The 22,965-nt window shown below is 42.3% G+C and overlaps 1 protein-coding gene across 2 annotated transcripts in view; it reads left to right on the top strand.

The window, feature by feature from the left end:
- The window catches only part of BMX (BMX non-receptor tyrosine kinase), a 49,438-nt gene extending 28,208 nt beyond the window's left edge, over positions 1-21,230 (top strand). For both annotated transcript variants that reach the window (XM_082717017.1, XM_082717018.1), the window contains exons 11-19: positions 1,021-1,100; positions 4,119-4,246; positions 6,430-6,504; positions 7,231-7,402; positions 10,616-10,832; positions 11,664-11,728; positions 15,325-15,443; positions 18,331-18,488; positions 20,763-21,230. In XM_082717017.1, the coding sequence (XP_082573143.1) occupies positions 1,021-1,100; positions 4,119-4,246; positions 6,430-6,504; positions 7,231-7,402; positions 10,616-10,832; positions 11,664-11,728; positions 15,325-15,443; positions 18,331-18,488; positions 20,763-20,837 (1,089 nt within the window). In that variant the 3' untranslated portion in view covers positions 20,838-21,230. The remainder of the gene's footprint in view (positions 1-1,020; positions 1,101-4,118; positions 4,247-6,429; positions 6,505-7,230; positions 7,403-10,615; positions 10,833-11,663; positions 11,729-15,324; positions 15,444-18,330; positions 18,489-20,762) is intronic.
- The last annotated feature ends 1,735 nt before the right edge of the window (positions 21,231-22,965 follow it).

Raw genomic sequence — 22,965 nt, 5'->3', positions numbered from 1 at the left:
CTGTGGCTACCTCCTCTGTTTCCCATCAGCTCCTGCTGGGTAATAAGCCACTTCTAGATTGAGTGGTTTGAAACAAGATTCAGGAGTTCTCACCATTCTGGGCACGGGGTGCCACGGTTCTGCTCCGTGTGGTTGACACGGGCTTCCTCACAGCCTGGCGATCCCAAGGCGGGGTAGACACGGACAAGCCCTGGGGTTCACTGCAAGCAAGGATGCAATTTCGGCTTTTGTCACGCCTGCGAATGCCCTATTAGCCGAAGCAAGTCTGGTGGCCCAGCCTGGACTCAGTGTGGGGGGGTGGGACTGCCCAGGGCAAGAATACGGAGACCTGATTGACAGCCTAGGTCATCTCTGTCCCTGCTCGGGAGCACCCAAACTGGAGTCCAGTTAACTTCTACCTGATTCTGTCACAAGATTGGCACGGAAATAACAGAAGCAAACTCTTTCCATCTGCAAAACTGATGCTGTGTTATAGTTCAACCTAGTAAAACACACCAGGGGTTTCTTTGAGGGGGTATTAGTGGGAATGTGATGACGTTATCACCAAACGCGGTGTCTTGTCACATTGTCGCATTCTTAGCTTACTGTCTGCTCTTCGTAGTCTGGGTCTGCTTAGAGTTAGCGCAAGTCATTAAGAAAGACAAGTTGAGCATGGAACTTTGACAAATGCATCTTTGGTTTTCTAATACCTTCCAAGGTATTCTATCTGCAGGGATAGGTGGTTTTTAAGTGTTTTTTTCTGAAAGATTAAAATATCAGGCTTGCACAAATACAGACAAAATTATCGAAGAGGGTTAAAAACTAAGCGGAGAGGGAGAGTCCCATTGTGCAGGGTAGGTGTCTCAAGGAACTGAGCGAGAAAAGGAGGAAAGCTGAACTGTGGGTCCCCTTCCACGCCAGCTGTTGGGTGACCTGGGCTGTCATTGACATTTAAAGTTGATTGAAAAGATCCATTTCCCTACCACCTACCAGAATAATGAAAATGTTTTCCATTCCTTCCACTCTTTCCTTCCTTTCCAGGGAAAAGAAGGTGCATTTATGGTTAGAAATTCCCGCCAGGCGGGAATGTACACGGTGTCCTTATTTAGCAAGGCCGTGGAGTAAGTATGCCATGGATGTCTTTATCTTTTGTGTATGGTCTTTGAATACGCTGGCCATTTAGTCACGTCTGGGGAGAAGACACCATCTTTAAACATGGCCCACCCATCCCAGGCAGCGGCGGAGTGCCCAGTGCACAGCACACCTCACTGAACACTTGTTAAAGGAATCTTGGCCTGTTCCCCTTTGACTTGGCCCTAAGCCTAGAAAGACAGGAAAAGCGCAATGGCATCTGCCCACCATTGGCCAGACCCACCTGCTGAGTCGAGAAACCCACCCTAGGGTGTGGTTTTTCGTCAGCCTCTCCATTAGAAGTAGAGCTAGCAGAAAGTTGGATCAGTGTACCTGGGTTCCCCAGATAGCTTCTTTCCGGGGTGTTGTCCCCTTTTCGTGGCAAAGAGCTCTGGCTTGAAGCTGCACCTCAGGGTCCAACTCCTGACTTTACCATTTCGAGGCTTTAGGACCCTGAGCAAGTTTCTTAGCCTCTGTGCCTCGACTTCCCCATTTGAAGATTTTATTTATTTATTTAATTTTGAGAAAGAGAGAGAGCGCTCACGAGTGGGGAGGTGGGGGCAGAGGGAGAAGCAGGCTCCTGGCTGAGCAAGGAGCCTGATGCGGGGCTCGATCCCAGGACCCTGAGATCATGACCCGAGCTGAAGGCAATCGCCTAACCAACTGAGCCACCCAGGCGCCCTTGGCTTCCCTATCTGAAAAGGAAAAATAACAACAACTATTATGCTCTACTGATGAAGTGAGTTAATTCACATGGTGGACACAGCAGTGCTCAGCACAGGGTAAGCACTTAATATATGGACAGCAATCACTATGATATTGTCGTTATTGTGAAGGAGCGAGTCTAGGCGCGCTACTCTTCTGCCCCGACACCCCTGCACATACGACACCCCCAGTCACCACCTGCAAGACACTGTCACCAACATCAGGATCCTCTGCCAGAGTTTTACAAGCCACTTTCCCATTGGCTGTTAGCTCTTTTGTTCCTTCTAATCACCCCGTGAAGCAAATAGGAAAGGTGTTTTCATGGGCACCATTCTATAGAGGAGATCTCTGAGGTTCCAATATTTCTCTTACTGGTTGGATGGCATGACCCTACTGTGAGCACCTGTAGGGTTTTTGGTCATAATGAGTGATTAAAAGGTTATTTTATTTAAGAATTTTTTTATGGACAATGTACCTCCAATTTGAGAGACTAAGATGTGCCCTAAGCAGCAACCCAGAATTTTCCAGTGCAGGAAGCTATGTCCCCAGTGCATCTCATGGACCAGTTTGCACACCTAGATGCCAGCCAAAGCCAACGCCGTAAGAACCAGAGGCAGAGATTTGTTTCATTGACTGTTAAGACTCTGTGACCCTCTGGCCCAGCAGCTTCAGCCAAACCTGGTATCAGTCAAGATCCTTGACACCAGGTTTATTTTTGAAGATGGCCTGGTAGGAAAAAACAGCAAAGAGATAATGAGTCAAGTGAAAATAATCCACATTCATGACTACGGAAGCCTTCTTTTATGAAACGCCATCAACAGGCTTGAATGAATTTCATGCTGAAACCGAGAACAAAGTAGCCGTTTGCAATAAGAAGATGCCCCTTTCCCTGTTTGTAATTGCAGTTTTAACTAGGCTGGCATGACCGCGACGGATTTATCAACAGTTTCTTAAGCGCCAAACCTAGTGCAAATTGCTAGGTACAAGATCACATCCAATCTTTTTAACAACCAAATGAGGTTAGCTAGCAAGCAGAAGACATGGATGAAAGCCCAGTTCTCGACTGCTAGGCCATACTCTAAAACTGAAGACGGCCTATTGACGGCATCAATGCACCACTATCTTTCAAAATGAGCGCAACGCGGGAAACGTGTCTTACGTGGAAAAGGTCCAAGTTTGTGTGAGGAATTAAAGGACCTCCCCACCCATGTCATCTTGCATGCTCCACTCCCCAAAGAGCCTCTCCCTCATGCTCTGGGTGAAACACCCACAGCCTAATCACCTGTATCTCTGGCATTTTAATCTTCATTATTATCCTTAAAGAGAACTGGTGTTCAGAAGAATCATCATTATTTTAGACTGGCTAAGGGAGCAACCATGCAGAAAGTTGGAATTTTATTGTACACGCATTCTGTATGCACACAAAGGTGACACTGAGTTCAGAGGGGAACACTCTTCCGCAATTACCAATCATCACAGATAATAGAAATATATCATATAGCAATTTCTATATATAGAAAAAATATCAGATAGTAAGACTGAGAATGCCTCTCTGATTTCCCTCTCCAAAACTGGCAGATGCCTCTAAATTATCATTTAACCATTGTTGAATCAAGCTTCAGTTGATAATTAAAAGCATTCTAGGGGCACCTGGATGGCTCAGTCAGTTAAGCATCCGACTCTTGATTTCGGCTCAGTGGTGATCTCAGGGTCCTGGGATGGAGCCCCATGTCGGGCTCTGCACTCAGTGGGGAGTCTGCTTAAGAATCCACTTTCTGGGGCACCTGGGTGGCTCAGTGGGTTAAGCCACTGCCTTTGGCTCAGGCATGATCTCAGGGTCCTGGGATCGAGTCCCGCGTCGGGCTCTCTGCTCAGCGGGGAGCCTGCTTCCCTCTCTCTCTCTGCCTGCCTCTCCATCTACTTGTGATTTCTCTCTGTCAAATAAATACATAAAATCTTTAAAATGCAAACTATTAAAAAAAAAAAAGAATCTACTTTCTCCTTCTCCCTCTGCCCTTCCCCTTGCTCCCTGTCTCTCCCAAATAAAAATATCTTTTTTTAAAGATTTTATTTATTTATTTGACAGAGAGAGAGATCACAAGTAGGCAGAGAGTCAGGCAGAGAGAAAGAGAGAAGCAGGCTCCCCGCTGAGCAAAGAGCACAATGCGGGACTCGATCGCAGGACACTGAGATCATGACCTGAGCTGAAGGCAGTGGCTTAATCCACCGAGCCACCCAGGTGTCCCCCAAATAAAAAAATCTTAAAAAAAAAAACCACTCTAACATTCTTTCTTCCTTATTAGTGATAAAAAAGGAACTGTCAAGCATTACCACGTACATACAAATGCTGAGAACAAATTGTACCTGGCAGAAAACTACTGTTTTGATTCTATTCCTCAGCTTATCCACTACCATCAACACAATTCAGCAGGTAATCTATTTCAGTTTTTCTTTCATGGGTCCTTGTTAATAAATATCAATTTTCTGGGATATAGCCAGTCCTCCCAATATTCTTGATATTATTGGGAATCATGAAAATAAGAATAAATATGTTTTCAAGCTAGATACCTGCTATGATTTTTAGCCTACATTTCCTGGAACATTTCTGTCTCTAAGCTGCCAGAAAAATGAAGTAGCGTAAGCTGAGCGACTTAGAAGTAGAGATTCTCTTTATAAAAATATTTGTTGCCTTTTTCTGGCCCTAGAAATAAGTTGATCACAAAATTCACACATTATAGAAATGTTTACCATGGGAGAGAGGACCTCCATGGACAAGTTGTTGTCTGTTCTGATGGAATTTTTTGCTATGCTGATGCTAACATTTATTTATTATATGTATTAATGATTTATATGCATATATGTATGCACATTATATTTTTATGGAGATGAGATCATTCCACACGTACTACTTTTCAGCTTGCTGTCTATATTCAACATGTCTCAGTGGTCTTTCCAGGCAAATACATATAGCTTATGGTCTATTTAAGAGCTACATAGAATTCTATTGTAGATTTGCTCCGTAATCTATTCACCTAACCCTGTATTGATAGTGATTGGATCGCATACAGTATTTACACGTTATAACTGATGTTTCAGTGCACAGGCCTGTGCCCGTGGCTCTGTATGGGTGTCTCTGTAGCCAAATTCCCTAGAGGTGGAATTTCTAAGATAACAATTAAGAAGATTTAAAGTGGAGACATTTTCAAATGCTTTTTAGAGATGTGCCCTCCCGCCAACGGCAATCTCATCATCCTCGCCAACACTGGGTATTATTACTCTTTTTAGATTTTGCCTAATCGACCAGTGAAAATGTATATAGAAATTCCTTCTATTGGAGGCAGGAACTTCCTGGTGTGGTGATCATTTCACGTTACAGACGTGTCAGATCATCACACTGTACACCTCTAAAGTTACGTAAGTCCGTAACATCTCAATAAGCTTAGAAAAAAGAAATGAGAAATTTAAAAAAAGGAAGTCTCCTCTAATGCCTCTTCTAGACAAGTGTTGCTTGTGAACAATAAGTGGATGGCTTTCCAACAGCAAGGAAACATAAGCCGTGGGCGCAGCATCAAATTTGTTTGAGTCTGCCTGACCTGATTACATGCACATAGGGGAACTAGCCTTACTCCCTGGCTTTGATTTTGGACCTCACTTCTGTTTTTCCTTTGTTCCAATTTTCTCAATTGTATATTTTAAACTCTTGCACCTCAAAAGTGCCCTCAAAAAGTATTGTATAGACACAAATTTCTGAGTAGAATGATTCCATTCCAGAGAATGCCCAAGAAACTCCACAGGGTTTAGGAAGAAAACATTAAAATCTTTCTTTAGACTTTTCTCAAAATCTCCTTTTCTATTATGAGTGTATTTTATGATTCACATTATGTATTAATACAGTAGCCATTGTATGCATGTATTTTGGAGAAGTGAGCTAGTTTTTTTTTTCTGATTAAAAGTTTGAGATTTGAAACATGGGATATAAAAAGTAAAGCAATATATAGAAAAAGGAAAGAGAGAAAAAGGACTCGTTTGATAGTTTCCAGGACTTAGAAAATATCACACGGTTAGGCAAGAAGCATTTTTTAAATGAATTCTTTCCAACCACTATACATACTGTGATAATTTTAGCCAAGCTTTATCATAACTTGATGTAAACAACGAAAATGACCGCTTCATGCAACTTAGTAATAGGTTCCACTTTTTAAAATCGAATGGTTGGCTTTTTATTTTGTGCCCTTCTGTACAGTTTGGGTTTTTCTTTTAACCAGATGTATGTGCCGTGTGTATATATATTTAAATATAAGGCTATAAAAAGAACAAAAATGGGACACTCTTTTAAATGAAAGATTCCGTTGAGCAACTAATTTGATCGGATTCTTAAAAGTCACCTAAATTTGTTCTACTCTTTCCATTTTTGCTTTACATTGAGCTCGTTAGTCAAGCCAAGCAAGTCAATACAGCTACAGGGTGAATGGGGTCAGAAGGGACCTCCTCTCTCCGTCATGACATCCTGAACCTGGTGTTTTTCTGGCTACACTGGAGAGCGCAGGGGTGTGACCCGGTGTGATGTCATGTGATGTGACATGATGTGATGATATGGTGCTGATTCCATTGCAGGTATGATCACACGACTCCGCCACCCTGTGTCGACCAAGGCCAACAAGGTTCCCACCTCCGTGTCCTTGGGAAGTGGTATGAATGCACACCTGGGCTCTTAAACTCCATTTCCCACCATTTCTGGTTAAAAATTTATATATCTATATTTACTTCAAAAAAGAATATATAGGGGCGCCTGGGTGGCTCAGTGGGTTAAGCCGCTGCCTTTGGCTCAGGTCATAATCTCAGGGTCCTGGGATCAGCAATAATGTTTGTCCATTTTCTTTAAAAAAACAAAAAAGCAAACTTTTCTGTCCTCCTGACCTAACTCTGTCATCTCCTCAGCCTTACCAAAAAGACTACCCAATTTGTCCTCTTTTTAGACCCGGTCGGCAGCCTCTAGAATGCCACTGCCTGTCCTTTCTCCTTCCGGGCTTCTGTGCCTGTTCAGGGAGCCTGTTTTCAACCGTGTGTATTTAGGATCAAGACACCCACCCAGATAACAGTTTAGTCTGCTTTATAAGAAAACACTAGTGATTTTTTTTTTTTTACCAAGTTAAGAGCATTGCACACATCTTGACACCAGGCATTTCCAAGACACCTCTGGGTGGCAGAGTGTTCTAGGCCTTTTGTCAAGAACTATGGCTGCCTCCAGAACAGTACTGTCCGTAAGACACATTTAAGTGATCAGCTTAAAATGAAAAGTCTTGCTGTTCTTCATGTTGTCAATATGGAACTCATTGGAGAACAAAACTCTTGGGAAGCTGCCAGCCCCAAAGCCTTCTATTCTCATTTTAAAGAGTGTCTGTCTTGCCTTGTTAGGAATATGGGAACTGAAAAGAGAAGAGCTAACCCTCCTGAAGGAGCTGGGAAGCGGTCAGTTTGGAGTGGTCCATCTGGGAAAGTGGAAGGGGCAGTATGAAGTTGCCATTAAGATGATCAAGGAGGGCTCCATGTCAGAAGATGAATTCTTCCAGGAGGCCCAGACCATGATGTAAGTTTCTTCTGAGGAATGGCCCTTTGGTCCTCACCACGGGGGAGAAGTTCATGCTAACGGGTCTTTCCCTAACATTTGCAAGGCCTAGAGCAAGCGTCTGCGTATCACAGGTATACTTAGAAGTTATAAATCAAGCTGTTAACTAAAATCAGTTCTATGCCCCTACTTTGACAAGTGTACCCCCGTAGCAACCAGAGAGACCATGCAAGTTTAGAATTCTCAAGACTCTTTAGAGAAACCAACCTCTGGCCCATGTCACCCCCCCCCCCCACACACACACCCTCCACCAACTAAGGCAATACTGGTGCCTTCAATACAGTCTGACAGAATCCCTTTCTCAGCCTGCTTCTTTCATCATCTGATAAATAAACATACCCTTCCTAACGCGCCTCAGCTCCCCGCACAGTTTGCGATGCAACTAAGGGTCCTCTCTGAGCTGGCCCTGTACGCTCACTCTCTCTCTCTTCCTGCCTCCTCATGGTGAAGAAGACTTTGAAATGTGACCAGCCACCCAGGTGTGCCTATGACTTTTCTGATTAAGCACCAAAATTACTGTAATCTAGGGGCCCCCGCAGTGCCAAGTCAATTGGGATAGCTGGTCATCCTGCCTTTAGGGAACTAACTAAGGATTGTATGGGAAACAGTTCCTGGAAGGATTCTGATCAAAGACTGCTGAAATCACAAATCCTAGCCTGCTGCTGAATAAGGGCACTTTTAAAAAATGTTAAACACTTACATGGCATTTTCCAGCATTTCTCTGACTACTTTGTAAACATTAATGCATTCAGTCCTCCCAAGAAGCCTGGGAGGGATGTACCATTGCTATCTGTGTTTTATAGGAAACTGAAGCACAGAAATGTTCAGTAAGGGGTCCGAGATCAGGAAGTTAGTAAAAGTGGTAGAGCAGAGACGCAAACCCAGGCAGAACTTGCAGCCCATTTCCTTAGTCATCCTTTTGTGAAGACCAAAGCTACCAAGAGAGTCAGAACAATCACTTTGACCACAATGGTGGAATTGTCTGGAAGCAGACGTACTATGTGAACACGAGCCTGGCTTCGTGGGCATGCAACCTGCACTGTGTTGAGGGCCCCCACCCTTGGGAGGGCTCTGCACTCTATTGTTCTGATGTCACCATCTTGAAATTCTTTTTTAAAGATTTATTTATTTACCTTGAGAGAGAGAGAGAATGGGGCAGGGGAGGGACAGAGAGCGAGGAAGAGAGACTCTCCAGCAGACTCCCTGTTGAATGTGGAGCCTGATGCAGGGCTCAATCTCACAACCCTGAGTTCAGAACCTGAGCTGAAATCAGGAATCAGATGCTCAGCTGACTGAGATACCCAGGTGCCCCGCCATTTTGAAATTTTTCCTACTTCTTAAATAAGGATCCCTGCATTTTCACTGCATACCAGTCCCTGCAAATTATGTAGCCTGTTTTGCCTTTGACAACTATGCTGTCACAAAACTGGGAAGGAGACCAGAGATGTTCTCCTTCTGTAGGACAGAAAAAAGCTAGCGGAAACTCCCTTAGGCTCACTGTATAACCCATGTTATGGTGTAGCTTCAAAACATTTTTTTTTTTTTTTGCTATTAGAGGACTGGTAATCACACAGAATCATAAAAGGTCATTAACAAATCACCTAGTCTTAAAGAAGGAAATCAAATGGCTCCCTATGGGGAGAACGTTGTAGCTCAGCTGTGATGGTCATATTGAGGCCTATTCTGTGGGCAGTAGCAGTTTCCATGATGTTCCCACCACATGGCCCCTGGGCAGTGACTGAATTTACTCAAGGAGCAGCTTTTTTGGGTGCGGGACCTTGTTCCAACACTAGCTTTCCCTCTACAGGGAGGAATGCTGAGTTCTAGGCCATTCTCTAAAAGAGGTAAAAGAGGCCTAACAGAGCTCATAGCTTTGAGCAACTTGATAAGGCATGTTGTTAAACTAAGAAGGAAGGAAAATCATGATTTAAATAGTTAAAACTATTGGGGCGCCTGGATGCCTCAGTGGGTTAAAGCCTCTGCCTTCAGCTCAGGTCATGGTCTCAGGGTTCTGGGATCGAGCCCCACATCGGGCTCTCTGCTCAGCGGGGAACCTGCTTCCCTCTCTCTCTGCCTGTCTCTCTACCTACTTGTGATCTCTGTCTGTCAAATAAATAAATAAAATCTTTAAAAATAGATAAATAAATAAATAGTTACAACTATTTAACTATAACTATAGAAAATAACAATTTTAATAAATGCTCATTAAAAAATTCTGAAATCGACACATTAGCTTGAGATTTCCTTTACACATCTGAATATTAAAGAATCAGCCTGTAAACTGAACAATTACATGGACAAGCGGACGAACACCGTAATAGCAGAGCATCCGTCTGCCGTGACCTACCTGAAAGCACTATGTCAAGTGGTTACCACCTTTTAAGTTTATTATTGAAAGATAATATGGGGTGCCTGGGTGGCTCAGTTGGTCAAGTGTTAGAGTCATGATTTCAGCTTGGTCGGTGATCTCAGGATCATGGGAAAGGGTCCTGTGCAGGGTTCTTCACAGGAAAATCTGCTTGAGATTCTCTCTCTCCTTCTCACTCTGCTCCTCCCCCTACTTGATCTCTCTAAAATAAATACATCTTTAAAAAGAAAAGATAATGTAGCAATAATGTCAAATGAATTTTTTTAAAAAAAGAAAGAAAATCACAGCTGATTTCACTTTCCTACCACGTCAACGATTTTCATTTTTCCTGCACCTTTCAGATTCCGATACAATTGTTTTTTGAGAAGGAAGTGTTTGGACTTCAAAACTGAGCAAGTTTAAAGAGATGCTTTAAAATGGAAGTGATTGTCCTTAGTGTGTAGCTTCCTCAAAAATCAGCCACCGAATTCTCTAGATGCCAGGGGGGCACTCAACGGCATTTCTGAGGCAATAGACCCTTCGCTCTTCTGTTTCTCTGTAGGACAGGCGAACCCAGCACCCACAACTGTCCAGCTGCTGTTAGGGTTGTCAATGTTTACTAGGAGGCAGCTTTTTTTTTTTTCCTTTTGCCTTCAAAGGCTGATGTTCCCAGAATAAAATTTGCAACTTTCCCCGCTCTTTCTCTGTTCAAGTAGAAGGGGGATGGAATTAAAACCAGCACAAACTGAGCGTGATTCTTGTTCAGGACATCTGGAAAATGGAGTATGCAAATTGAGTACTAATCTTTGAAAATCTGTGGTTTCCAGGAAACTCAGCCATCCCAAACTGGTGAAATTCTACGGTGTGTGTTCAAAGAAATACCCTATATACATAGTGACTGAATATATCACCAATGGCTGCTTGCTTAATTACCTGAAGAGTCATGGCAAAGGACTTGAAACCTCCCAGCTCTTAGAGATGTGCTACGATGTGTGTGAAGGCATGGCCTTCTTGGAAAGCCACCAGTTCATACACAGGGACTTGGTAAGCAAAGCCACTGGCCCTTCAAAGCAAGCAAGGGGTCCACGGTCCCCCCCTCCAGTGCTGGAGCCCTTGGGAAGGCTGGCAAGGAAGGCATCTCCACTTGTACTTTGCTCCCTTGTGACTTGCCCGATAAAATAAGATAAAATAAAATAGTACAGAAAGAGAAGAAGCTGTCATGATTTATGTAGCTGTGTTGGGGTATGGAGGAAAATAGATAAAAAGGAAACACTTTGGTCGTTTTAGTGTGTCTCACAACCATGAAATCCAAGTTGGCCTTTGCTCCAGGAAGGGCTTAGCGCTAAAGCAGTCAATGAACACCATCATGGAGAAAACAAAGCCAGAAGGAAATGAAATTTATGTGTGTCTTTGGCTCAGGGTGGGAGCGGGGGTGGGGGGCGTTCTGCTTGGTATGCCCTGCTGTCTACCCTCAGAGATTGTCTTCTGCTGAACAGCAAACATGCCATGAGTGCTGGGCCAGCATTTATGTCTTCGAAGCACCTGTGAATGCGTGGGGCCCCAGTGGTGGAGAAGGAACCCCCAGAAATGATTTTTCCCTTCTTGTTGACGAGCTGAGAGTCTGTGTTGAATGTGTAATCCCCTTCATGCTCTTTGACAAGGGTGGAGGCTTGGGTTAAAATACTGATGGGAGCACAGTTTCATTTGAAAAATGGAGAATTGCAAAGGCAAAAAAGACTTCTCAACATTTGGGGGTTTGATAGGCGATCTTAGATTTTGTGAGAACTCTGCCAGAGAGAAGGAAAATCTTGGATTCTGAGGTGGGGAGATTCTTGGCTGCTTTTACTACTTGGTAATGTTGTTTTTCCTCCAAAGGCGGCTCGGAACTGCTTGGTAGACAGTGATCTCTCCGTGAAAGTGTCTGACTTCGGCATGACCAGGTAAGCCAGCTCCAGCTAAATGCCAGCAGAACGGTGGGCCTTGCAGCCATGGACAACATGGTCTGGACTGGGGCTTTCGAAACCTGGATTCTCCCCCTAGTACCTCTGACCACCGAGGAAATGTGGTTTGCCTCATTTCTTCACCTGGAAGATGGGTTGTTCTTCAGAAATTATCCAAAGTCCCTTTTCATTTGTTCAAAACCCTGATCAATATTTTGTAAACTTATAAACAATTCCAGGAAAGAATAATATTAATAGATATTTATATATATATAATTTAATATAATAATAATAATAATAGGTATTTTATATTTAAATATTCATAAATTATATAATATATAATTATAAATATATAATTAACTATATATAAATATATAATTAACTATATATCACTATATTAAAATATATTATAACATATTATGATTATATATAATTATATTAAAATATATGACATAATATATAATATATAATTACATATAATTATACATTATATTAAAATATATAACATATCTTATATATAATAAATTATATATAATTATATATGAAATTTATACATAAAACATATAGAAATTTTTATATAATATATAAACTATATATAGATTTATATCATTATAAATTATATATTAAATGTTAATAAATATAAAATGTAATGTTATAGTCAGATTATTGGGATAAATATGTTTATATATATATTTTTTAAGTCAATCAAGGCTCCCTTAGCCTTTTCTTTTTATCTCTTAATATTCATCCAAATAGGCATAGCATTAACACTTGGAAAGTTTTTGTTGTCACGTCATTAAATTTTCTGTATCACCAAGTAAGGCATGAGAGTACACTTTGAGATTCTCTTAGCTGGCATTCTATCACCACTTTATGATTTAGAGAAATTGTTTTAGGACAGCTGTTTGGAAGAGTCTTCCATTTTCTTTATTCTGAATCTCCCTACTGTGTAAGCCTCAGAGCGAGGGTTCACAGTTCTACATGGAAACGAAGAGGCCTGTGCTGGCCTTTCCATTCAGCAAATATTTCCTGAGGACCCGCATGATGCCGAGGTCTTGTGGCAGACGCTGTGATGAGTAGGAAAGGCGCTGCCTTCAGAAGGATCTGCTTCGCTCAGAGAGCAAACAGACGTCGACACTGAGGCCCAGTGCAGCTATAAAGTTGTGTCGGTTCAACATAAACACACATAATTCTGAGGAGGAACAGTGTAGTTTCAGAGAAGTTGGAAGAGTTGACTAAGGCCAGCCCTATATTCAGCATACCTAGCCCTAAGACACCATAGGAGGATCTGGGGTTTTTCAGTTTATTTGTGTATTTTTTTAGTAAGCTCTCTGCCCAACGTGAGCCTCAAACTCACTGCCCCGCCATCAAGAGTCACACGTCCTCCATCTGAGCTCGCTGGCTGCCCAGGAGGATCTGATTTTTTTTTTCTTCTCCAAAATGCAGTATTGGGAAGTGCTCCTCTTCTGGGACACCTCAACCTCTGTCAAGATGTCCCTTGAGTGGCATCTTCCTCGCCATCACCCCAACCACCATACACCACGCCTCCTGAGCCAACACCCCAGCTGTGTTACTCTCTGAATGTGAGAAAAAGAGCTGCTCGTGGCTTCATAGGGTGGGGAGAAGTTCCCAAGACAAGGAAACTGATGCCCACCTTATTCTCAAAGTGGGACTATTGGCTGTTGTGTCAGCATCCAGGGAATATACTGTCAAGCTCTTTGTAGCTTAGGAAAGGGGACACACAACGTCTTGCTCTGAATAAGGAATCCTGGAGGTCAGGCACCAGGCCCTGTTGGTCACGAGGTCCTGTGGCAACACTATGCAGAAGCCTGTGACTTCACTTGATCCCGAGGACTTGAAGGAAGGTTTAAACCATGAGCAGGACCCAGTACTAGGGTAGTCTCTGGGTGTACTAGGGTAGAGGAGCTGAGGGGGTCGGGGGGTTACGTATGGAAGGGGTTTTATGTAATTCTGTGAAAGTGTGATTATTGCTATTAATATTCTTATTCTATTTGTAAAATATTCATATGTTAAATAAATATTAATATATTATTCATATAATACAAAGATTAATATTATTAATATTTCAAAATGATATTTTCTGACATTTTAAGCCACAGTAAATATCTCTTAACACGTTTTTGGTGTGTAAAGTATATCCAAAATTTCAGTCTTCATAATTTTCCTTTTCCTTTTCTTTTAAAGATTTATTTTATTATTTATTTTAGAGAGTGAGCAAGAACAAGTTGAGGGGAGGTGCAGAGGGAGAAAAATCACAAGCAGACTCCCTGCTGAGCACAGAGCCAGCTGTAGGGCTCGAGTCCACAACCTGATCAGAACCTGAGCCAAAACCAAGACTCAGCTACCACCCAGGAACCCCTCGTTTTTTTTTTTAAAAGAGTCATTATTTGCTTTTTTTCTAGGCATATACATGGGGTTCCCCTCTATTATAGAAATAATACATGATTATTGTAAGAAATCTACGCCCCCTACCCCTTCCCCTCATTTTCAGCACCAGGAATAACTACCGCTTACACATGTGATCGATGTCTTCTCACACTTCATTTCTGAGTACACCCAATCATATCCACAAGTCTGTGCATTTATCATTTGTTCCCACAAAAATGGTGAAACAGGGGAAGGGGATTAAGAGTCCACTGGCCTTGAGGAGCTCTGAGTAACACATGGAAGTGTTAAATCACTAGATTGTACACCTAAAACTCATGGAACGCTGTACATTAACTATGCTGGACTTAAATTTTTTAAATAGAATTACACTCTAGATACCTACTTTTGCACATACCTGTTTTCCATGGACATTTTTTTTATTTTGGTAAATACCAAAATATCTTGTTTCATAAATGGCCACATACTCTTCTACCGCAGTAATGGGCTATAGCATATTTAATTGTTCTTCAACATGGGGACATGGAGACTGCTTCTATTTTTATCATTATTATATAGTGCATACTTCTTGAATATATCTTTTTATTGTCTCCATACCTCCAGAGGATATTGTCATTCATCATTGTTTATAACAGCAGATTAGAAGCAACTTACAAGGTGAAACCAGACACTGTTAATCCACAAGAGGGAATGCTATTCAGTCATTAAACATGATGCCACAGAAGAAAATGTAACCACATGGGGAAAGTGGTTCTTGCCATGCCGTTAAAGGAAAAAGCAAACCTCAGTACAGCAGAAACCCAATTTTGTGCATATTATATGTTGAACAAAAGATTGGCAAGTACAAACCAAGATGTATCTTGAATGTTAGAATTACAAATTATCTTCAGGGTGAGATTGAGTCATTTTATTTTGACATTTTTGTGTTTTTCTCTATTTCCCAAATGGTTTTGCATTCTGATTTTGGTATTTGCAAAGTTAGATATAATGTAAGGCTTACAAGTCATATAAGCAGCCTTTGGCTGAGCTACACACTGAAAGGAGCAGAAGTTCTAGAAAACTGAGGCATTCCCCTGACACTGCGGGGCTCTGTGTCTTCAACCTGCCACAGAGGTGATGGTGGCCCGCAGAGGGCTTCTCATGCTGTGCAGCGTAGTGACTTGAGGTCTGTGTTAATGTTTCCCCCACAGGTATGTTCTTGATGACCAGTACGTCAGCTCAGTAGGAACCAAGTTTCCGGTCAAATGGTCAGCCCCAGAGGTGTTTCACTACTTCAAGTACAGCAGCAAGTCAGACGTGTGGGCGTTCGGTAAGCATGTGGCCACACGGGCCCCAGCCCTGTTTTGTAAGCTCACTTCCATAACAGGAAACCGCAAGGGCAGCAACATCCATTTTTAGCAAAAGCCCCGTGCACTTGCGAAAGGACCTGTATGGTCTGAGATAAGCAAGAGACTGAAGACGATGGTGACCTTTGCTTGGGCCAGTGTCAGGATGTCTGCCCCTACTGTAGAAAATCCGCATCCTGCTAGCGTCTTTGTATCCAACCAGAGGAGATAAAATCTCCTCCACTGAAAACTGTGAACAGTTTTAAAGGAGTCATTGAGAACTAGAGCTGAGTTTGCGTGAAGTCCAAAACGTTAAACAGCTTGAGATGTAGTCATGGACTTTCAGCGTGAAAGCAGCTGTGGCCACCATTCCCTTCGGAAGGGACCAACCCTTTGGGCATGCCTGGTGTCAATCCCACCAAATTCGACTCAGTGCTGTCTTTAGCCCATACTAATATCAGCTCAGGTCCTCATTAAAATTCATCACCAGATCAAAGATCAGCAAACCTTGGGCCAGGACCAAGTCTGGGGGACTGTTTCTGTACATGAATTTTTACTGGAGCAAGCCATGCCCATTCGTTCCTGTATTGGGTCGGATTTTGTCCTGGAACAGCAGAATGGGGCAGGTGCCAGGGACACTATACGACCCCAAAAGTTTAAAATACTTACTATGTGACCCTTCACAGGAAAGGTTTGCTGACCCCTATTTTATTAAGGATATATAGTGAAATTTAGTAAAGGTCATTAGAAAACGGAAGTGATTCTTAAGTTGTGATTTGGTAGATTTTCTGATATCTTTCTACACTATGAGGAAGATACACTGATATCTTTCTACACTATTAGTAAAGGTCATTACAAAACAGAAACGATTAAGTTGTGATTTGGTAGGTTTCCTGATATCTTTCTACACGATGTTTATAATCACCGTCACATGGATCCAAGATAAATCATCCAAATTATCATAAAGTTAAGGATATATTAAATGCACCTGAGATCCAGTTCACGTCTGTCTTGATCCATAAGCATAATTTAACTTTTTATAGGACATTCAAAAGACTGCATGAGTAAAAGAAAATTTAGTTAGCCATTTTTTTATACGACATACTTTTTTTTTTTTAAGATTCCATTCACTTATTTGATAGAGAGAGAGTGAACAAGCAGAGGGAACACTAGGCAGAGGGAGAGGGAGCCTGACGCGGAGCTCGATCCCAAGACTCTGGTATCATGACCTGAGCTGAAGGCAGATGCTTAACTGACTGAGCCACTCAGGCGCCCCAACACACACTTTTAAAATAAGTATTATTTTTGCACAAGTAGTATCTATCAATCACTTAAAAAAATCCAACATACACAGAAAAAGAAAAAAACCCCACAAAGATAGCATTGTGGTGAATAAGTGATATCCTTCTGGGCTGATTAACTTGTCAAAATTAGTTTCAGTCTCCTGGTGTTGATATGCCTTATGAAAGATGCTTTTAAAAAATATCCTTACTCAAGAGTTACAGCTTGTTTTTGACCCAAAAATGACATTATCCTGCTTGATGAATCATCCTATGCACTAGAAGTTGGCTCCAGATATTTTCTGGCTATTTCTAAAAACTAAATCTCTTCTTAAGTAATATGTCCCCAATGAGGATATTCAAATTGGATCAGGGCCTCTGAAAGCAATTTTCAAAGAAGGGGCCCCACAGATATTTGAAGCAATGATACTGTTTTTGAGATAAGTGGATAGTCTTCCAAAGACAGAACTGTGAAGGGAGCAGTATACTTTTGGATGGTTGTTTTAGAAGGTTGTATATATATATAGGCACAGCAACTTGTAATATGCCTTATTGTAAATATTTTACATAAGATCTAAAAGTCAAAGAAATTTTGAAGCTAGTACTTCAGTTACAATTCTAGAATGATTTTCTTCCTTCTCACATATTTCTGGCTTGCCAAAGCTTTGAAGCTGGCTGACTGTTGAAATTCTCTGGTTTGGTCAGGATGAAAGAACACTGGCCACCATTTCGAGAGCATTTAGTGTCCCTGTGCTCTTTGCGTGCTCAGCAACCGTATGATTTGCAAATATCTGCATATTATAGACAGGGAGTCTGCTCCGAGAAGGGCTGAGAAACTTGCCCAGCCTCTAAGCGGCAAAACTGGGCCTCGAAGGCCACATCTAACTGACCCAAATGCCCCCTTCAACCATCATGACCAGAACCCGGTTTTTAAACCTGGAGTCTGCAGTGACCTTGGATGGGCTTCAGGACACCATGAACATCCAGAAACCAAACACAAAAATGTTGTGCGTTCACTTTCCCACGAGAGAGCCACTGGTTTTTATCAGATTCTCAAAAGGACACCTGACCCACAAAATATTAGGAAGGATGGAAACAAAAAGGAGGAGTTTTGTCAATGATTTGATCGGTACATTTCCATGGGAAGGTAATTTGACGGTGCGTTGAAATTGTTGCACACAATTGCCAAGGCAGAGAGCAAGAAACGGCGAGGACTTCAGTCGATCACGCCTCCGGGCTGGAGCCGGGGGTTGACTCTGGGTGGACGAGGCCCCAGTGGCCTCTCTGAAGCCACCCAGGAATCCTGGCCCCAGGAAGCTCCCACTGTGGCCGCCTTTGCCACTGAGCTGTTTACCGGCAGAACAGGCGCCCTGGCCTCCGGGAACATGGAGAAAGGTACCCTGGGCCCCAGAAGTGATGGTACAGTTCCACCCTCCATACCCTGTCATTTTTGCTAGGACTCATTTCCCGGGAGCCCCTCGCTGTGACCCGTAGCCTTCCTGATGTGGTATGTGAAGCTCGTTCAACAAACTGTACCTTCTGACATCCGCTCTTTCCTTTTTGTCTGCCGGTCCCTCTTCGTGTGGCGCAGGGATCCTGATGTGGGAAGTGTTCAGCCTGGGGAAGCAGCCCTATGACTTGTATGACAACTCTGAGGTGGTCGTGAAGGTCTCCCAGGGCCACAGACTCTACCGGCCCCAACTGGCGTCCGACACCATCTACCAGATCATGTACAGCTGCTGGCACGAGGCAAGTGCACCGCGTGAGGACGCTGGAAGGGGCATCAGGTGCAGCAAGGGCGGCTGCCCAGGACACCACGGGGCGAGGCATTTATGAGGGAAAACACCTGCTACACAGCAGCTGCAATGGCCCTGAGCCCCTTCCCTCAAGTGTTTGTAATTGAAAACCAGCAACATAGCAAAGTGGGTGCTATTTAACAAACAACGTATACCCAGCACTGTTCTAAGTACTTCATAAATATTAACTCATTTATTCATCCGGCTACACGCTATCAAGTAGGAACTAGCATGAGCAAAATTAAGAGAAGAGGAAACAGAGACCCAGAGAGGTTAAGTGACTTGCCCAAGGTCACACAGCTAGTAAGAGGTAGATTGGCCAGTGTCAGAGTCCCTGTTCTTTTTTTTTTTTTTTAAGATTTTATTTATTTATTTCACAGACAGAGATCACAAGTAGGCAGAGAGGCAGGCAGAGAGACGGGGAAGCAGGCTCCCTGCCGAACAGAAAGCCTGATGTGAAGCTTGATCCCAGGACCCTGGGATCATGACCTGAGCCAAAGGCAGAGGCTTAACCCACTGAGCCACCCAGGCACCCTCAGAGTCCCTGTTCTTAACCACAACAGTGTGGGTCTGCACAGAGACAGTCCCCTGTTGAAGGTTCTGCATATAGTGAATGTTTTGTACATTTTGGTCCCCCACGTTTAAAATCTTGTATTTGACAGCTTTCTGAGGAACATTGACAACTTTCATTAGATTCCAATTTATCTTTCCCGTTCTTCTTTGCACAAAAGTGAGCGTGCGTGTGTGTGTGTTTCCCTGCCTTTCTTAAGAAAAAAGGAGCATCCAAATCCCCTCCGCAGGAGTTGCCGCTCCATCAGTGTGTCTATTTCCAGCCATCTCACCGACCCAGACCATTTTCAAGTTTCTGGATTTCTGACAATTTAAAGGACTATCTTTTCCCTTTGCTCGATCAGGTTTTTTGTTTCCCTCACCTCGATTTTAAAGACCCCTTTATGAATGAAAGAGATTAGTACTTGATCTGTGAGAGCTGTAAAGATTTTCTTGCAGTTTGTCCCTTATCTCTTCGATTTAATTTATGGTAGTTTTTGCCATGCGGGAGATTTTTTAAAAACTACGGTCGACTCTATTAATATTGGCTTTTATTGCTTCTAGAAACTGAGTTAAAGTTCGATAGGTTTCCCCAGACCCTGATTATGATAGCATTCACTCGGATTCTCCTCTAATACTTTTATGGCTTCATTCTCTCACATGTAGATCTCTGATCTAATTTGTGTTTGTTATCATATATGGTATGAAGCATGGATCCAAAGATCTCTTAATTGACTACCTGCTTGCTGTAGCATCATTAGAAGACCATGTCACTCTCAGGGACAAGATACCATCTAATGGTGCCGAAATATCTAACATAGGAAATGTCCATATGTATTTGGAGTTACTTGGGAACTCTCTTCTGTTCTCTGCTCTTTATTCATGAACTAGCCCCAAGACTTTATAATATGTGTCAATCCTAAGTAGGCTCACACTCCCTCATTACTCATCTTTCTTAATACCTTTCTTATAAACATATTTTAAAATTGAGTTTAATTGTCTAATTTTTTAAATTTTAGTTCCAGTGTAGCTATATTCATTTCGGCTCTTATTTCTGCATACTTTAAAAACCTGTGAACTAGAGAATCAATTTGTCCAGCTTGAAACAAACTTGTTCATCTTTTGGGGGAGGCTGTATTTAGTTTATATTTTAACTAGGGAAATTTGACATCTTTGTGATATTGATTTGTCCTCTTCAAGAACAAACAATGTTTTTCTATGTGCGTAAGTCTACATTTGTATTTTTCAGCAGTGTTTAAAGTTGTCCTCATTTGGGGGGTTACATTTTTGCTTGTATTTTATTTTGATATCATTGCTATTCTAAATGGAATTTTCTCTTCCATCGTGTCTTCTGATTGCTTCTTGTACATGTACCTGAAGGTTATTGATTTTATATGTTAATTTTGCATTCTGCTCTCCTGCTGAATTCCTTATCATTTGGGTTGATGCTATCATTCATTCTCTTGGGTTTTCCAGGCATACAACCACATCAGATAAAGATACTTTTACTGTCCCTTTTCCAATTCTTAGGGCTCTAGTTGTTTTGTCTTTAGTGGAAATGTCCATAGTGTTTCCACACTTAAAAAGTCACTAGCTTTAGGATTGAGGTATACAAAGCTTCTATATTTTATTTTTAATCCTTTCCTAAACTAAACCATTGGGTATTTCTTTTATTTAGCTTCCAGAAAAGCGTCCCACATTTCAGCAACTCCTAGCTTCCATTGAACCACTTCGGGAAAAAGACAAGCCATGAAGAAGAAATGAGGAGATCTGATGAGAGCTCATGTGAATGCTGGCCAACATTTTCATTACTTTTAAGGAAAGTAGCAAGGTGCAGACAATGTAATTTAGCTAGTTCTGCTTAATAGCATTCTGTGTGCTGTTTGCCTGTTGTAGTATCTCGAAATGAACAAGGTAAGAAACAAAAGATTTCCTTGAAATTTAGGTCAAATTAGTAATTCTGTGTATGCTACTTTTAATATTATTACACTTCCCAGCCTATAGCAGAAGCATATTTTCTGATTGTGGTAGACAGAGTGTGTACCATGTGTAAAGATCAGATAGAATTGAAATATTCTTTGTTGGATATTTGTTCTTTTCCTTATATAGTCACTATCCTGATAATTAAATATGATATTAACAAATACCAAAATGTGGACATTTGCCTTCTTGTTTCAATACTGTCAAACTTTAATGTGTATGCAAATCAAAAAGAGAGTTCATTAAAATAATGGGGCACCTGGGTGGCTCAGTTGGTTAAGCATTTGCCTTTGGCTCAGGTCATAATCTCAGGGTCCTGGGATCAAGTCCCAGGTCGGGCTCCCTGCTCAGCAGAAAGCCTGCTTCTCGCTCTCCCTCTGCCACTCCCCTTGCTCATGTGCACTCTCTCTCTCTCTAATAAAATCCCTAAACACACACACACACACACACACACACACACACACACGATTCCTTAGGAACTAAGGTAGAGCAAGTCTGAGTGCAGCCTGAGAATTTTTTTAAGAAGCTTCCAGATGGGGGCGCCTGGGTGGCTCAGTGGGTTAAAGCCTCTGCCTTTGGCTCAGGTCATGATCTCAGGGTCCTGGAATCGAGTCCCGCATCAGGCTGTCTGCTTGGCAGGGATCCTGCTTCCTCCTCTCTCTCTGCCTGCCTCTCTGCCTGCCTCTCTGCCTACTTGTGATCGCTCTCTGTTAAATAAATAAATAAATAAAATCTAAAAAAAAAAAAGAAGAAGAAGCTTCCAGATGTTCCTGTGCAGTCAGCCCTGCCCTAGGGGGCCTCCTTATACAGTGGGACCTCATTAGGTTGTCCATATTCAATCCAAATGATTCAACTCTCACCTGACTTCCAGATTCGAACAGTGACCCTTTGGGTCATGTATGTATGCCATGCAAATATAAAACTAAAATTAAATAATATCATTCAAGAAGATACTAAATATATTTCCACGTAGAGCAAATTTTTAAAGATGCTAAGGTAAACTTGAAGCCTTTTTTTTAAACCTTAATCCTTATCAACTTGGATACAGTGTAACCACAGTCTTATTTCTAGAATTGATTATTGCCTTCTAATCATTTTCTATCCTTAGGTTTGGGGCCCGGGGGCATCTGGCTAGTTTGGTGACTGACATTTCCGTTTCAGGCTTCTATCTTGACACAAAGGGACAGAAGTACTGTTTCAGGGGCACCTGGGTGACTCAGTGGGTTAAGCCTCTGCCTTTGGCTTGGGTCATGTTCCCAGGGTCCTGGGATTGAGCCCTGCATGGGGCTCTCTGCTCAGCAGGGAGCCTGCTCCCCCCCCCCCACGCCTGCCTCTCTGCCTACTTTCGATCTCTCTCTGTCAAATAAAAAAATAAAAATCTTAAAAAAAAAAAAGTACTATTTCAGTTTCTCGCTGCGAATACCAAAGGTACTTTTACTTTAAAACTATTCCTGGGACTCTCCTCCTTCACGGCCTGCTTCCCCTAGGTTTTTGTCTCTTTTGAAGCACTTCACGGTCTCTCCTGTAAGGTCAAGGAGGGAAAGAGAAAGGCTACGTGGAGGCACAATTGCACTGAAAAGATGCTCTAAGTGGTGCTCCTCGTCTCCGGATGGAAGTGAACCACCTCCCTGAAGAGACCCTCATACTCCATCTCACCTCACCAGCTCCATCCTAACCCCTCCTAGCTATTTCCAACGATCTCTCTTGGTTGTTCTTAACACGTAAATGCGGATTCCTGTATTGTCAGAAGAACTGACTTTTGATAGTTTTCTAATTTTTTACAGAGGTGCACAAACTTCAACTTATGGTGAAACAGAACTTTAAAAATCACCACTAGGCTGTGAATACATTCAGTGAGCATTTCTTGGGCCAGTGCGTGGGACAGGTTCTATCCTACCGAG

This window comes from Mustela nivalis (assembly GCF_964662115.1).
Source record: "Mustela nivalis genome assembly, chromosome: X".
NCBI lineage: Eukaryota > Metazoa > Chordata > Mammalia > Carnivora > Mustelidae > Mustela > Mustela nivalis.
This window is presented reverse-complemented; position numbering and strand designations above follow the sequence as displayed.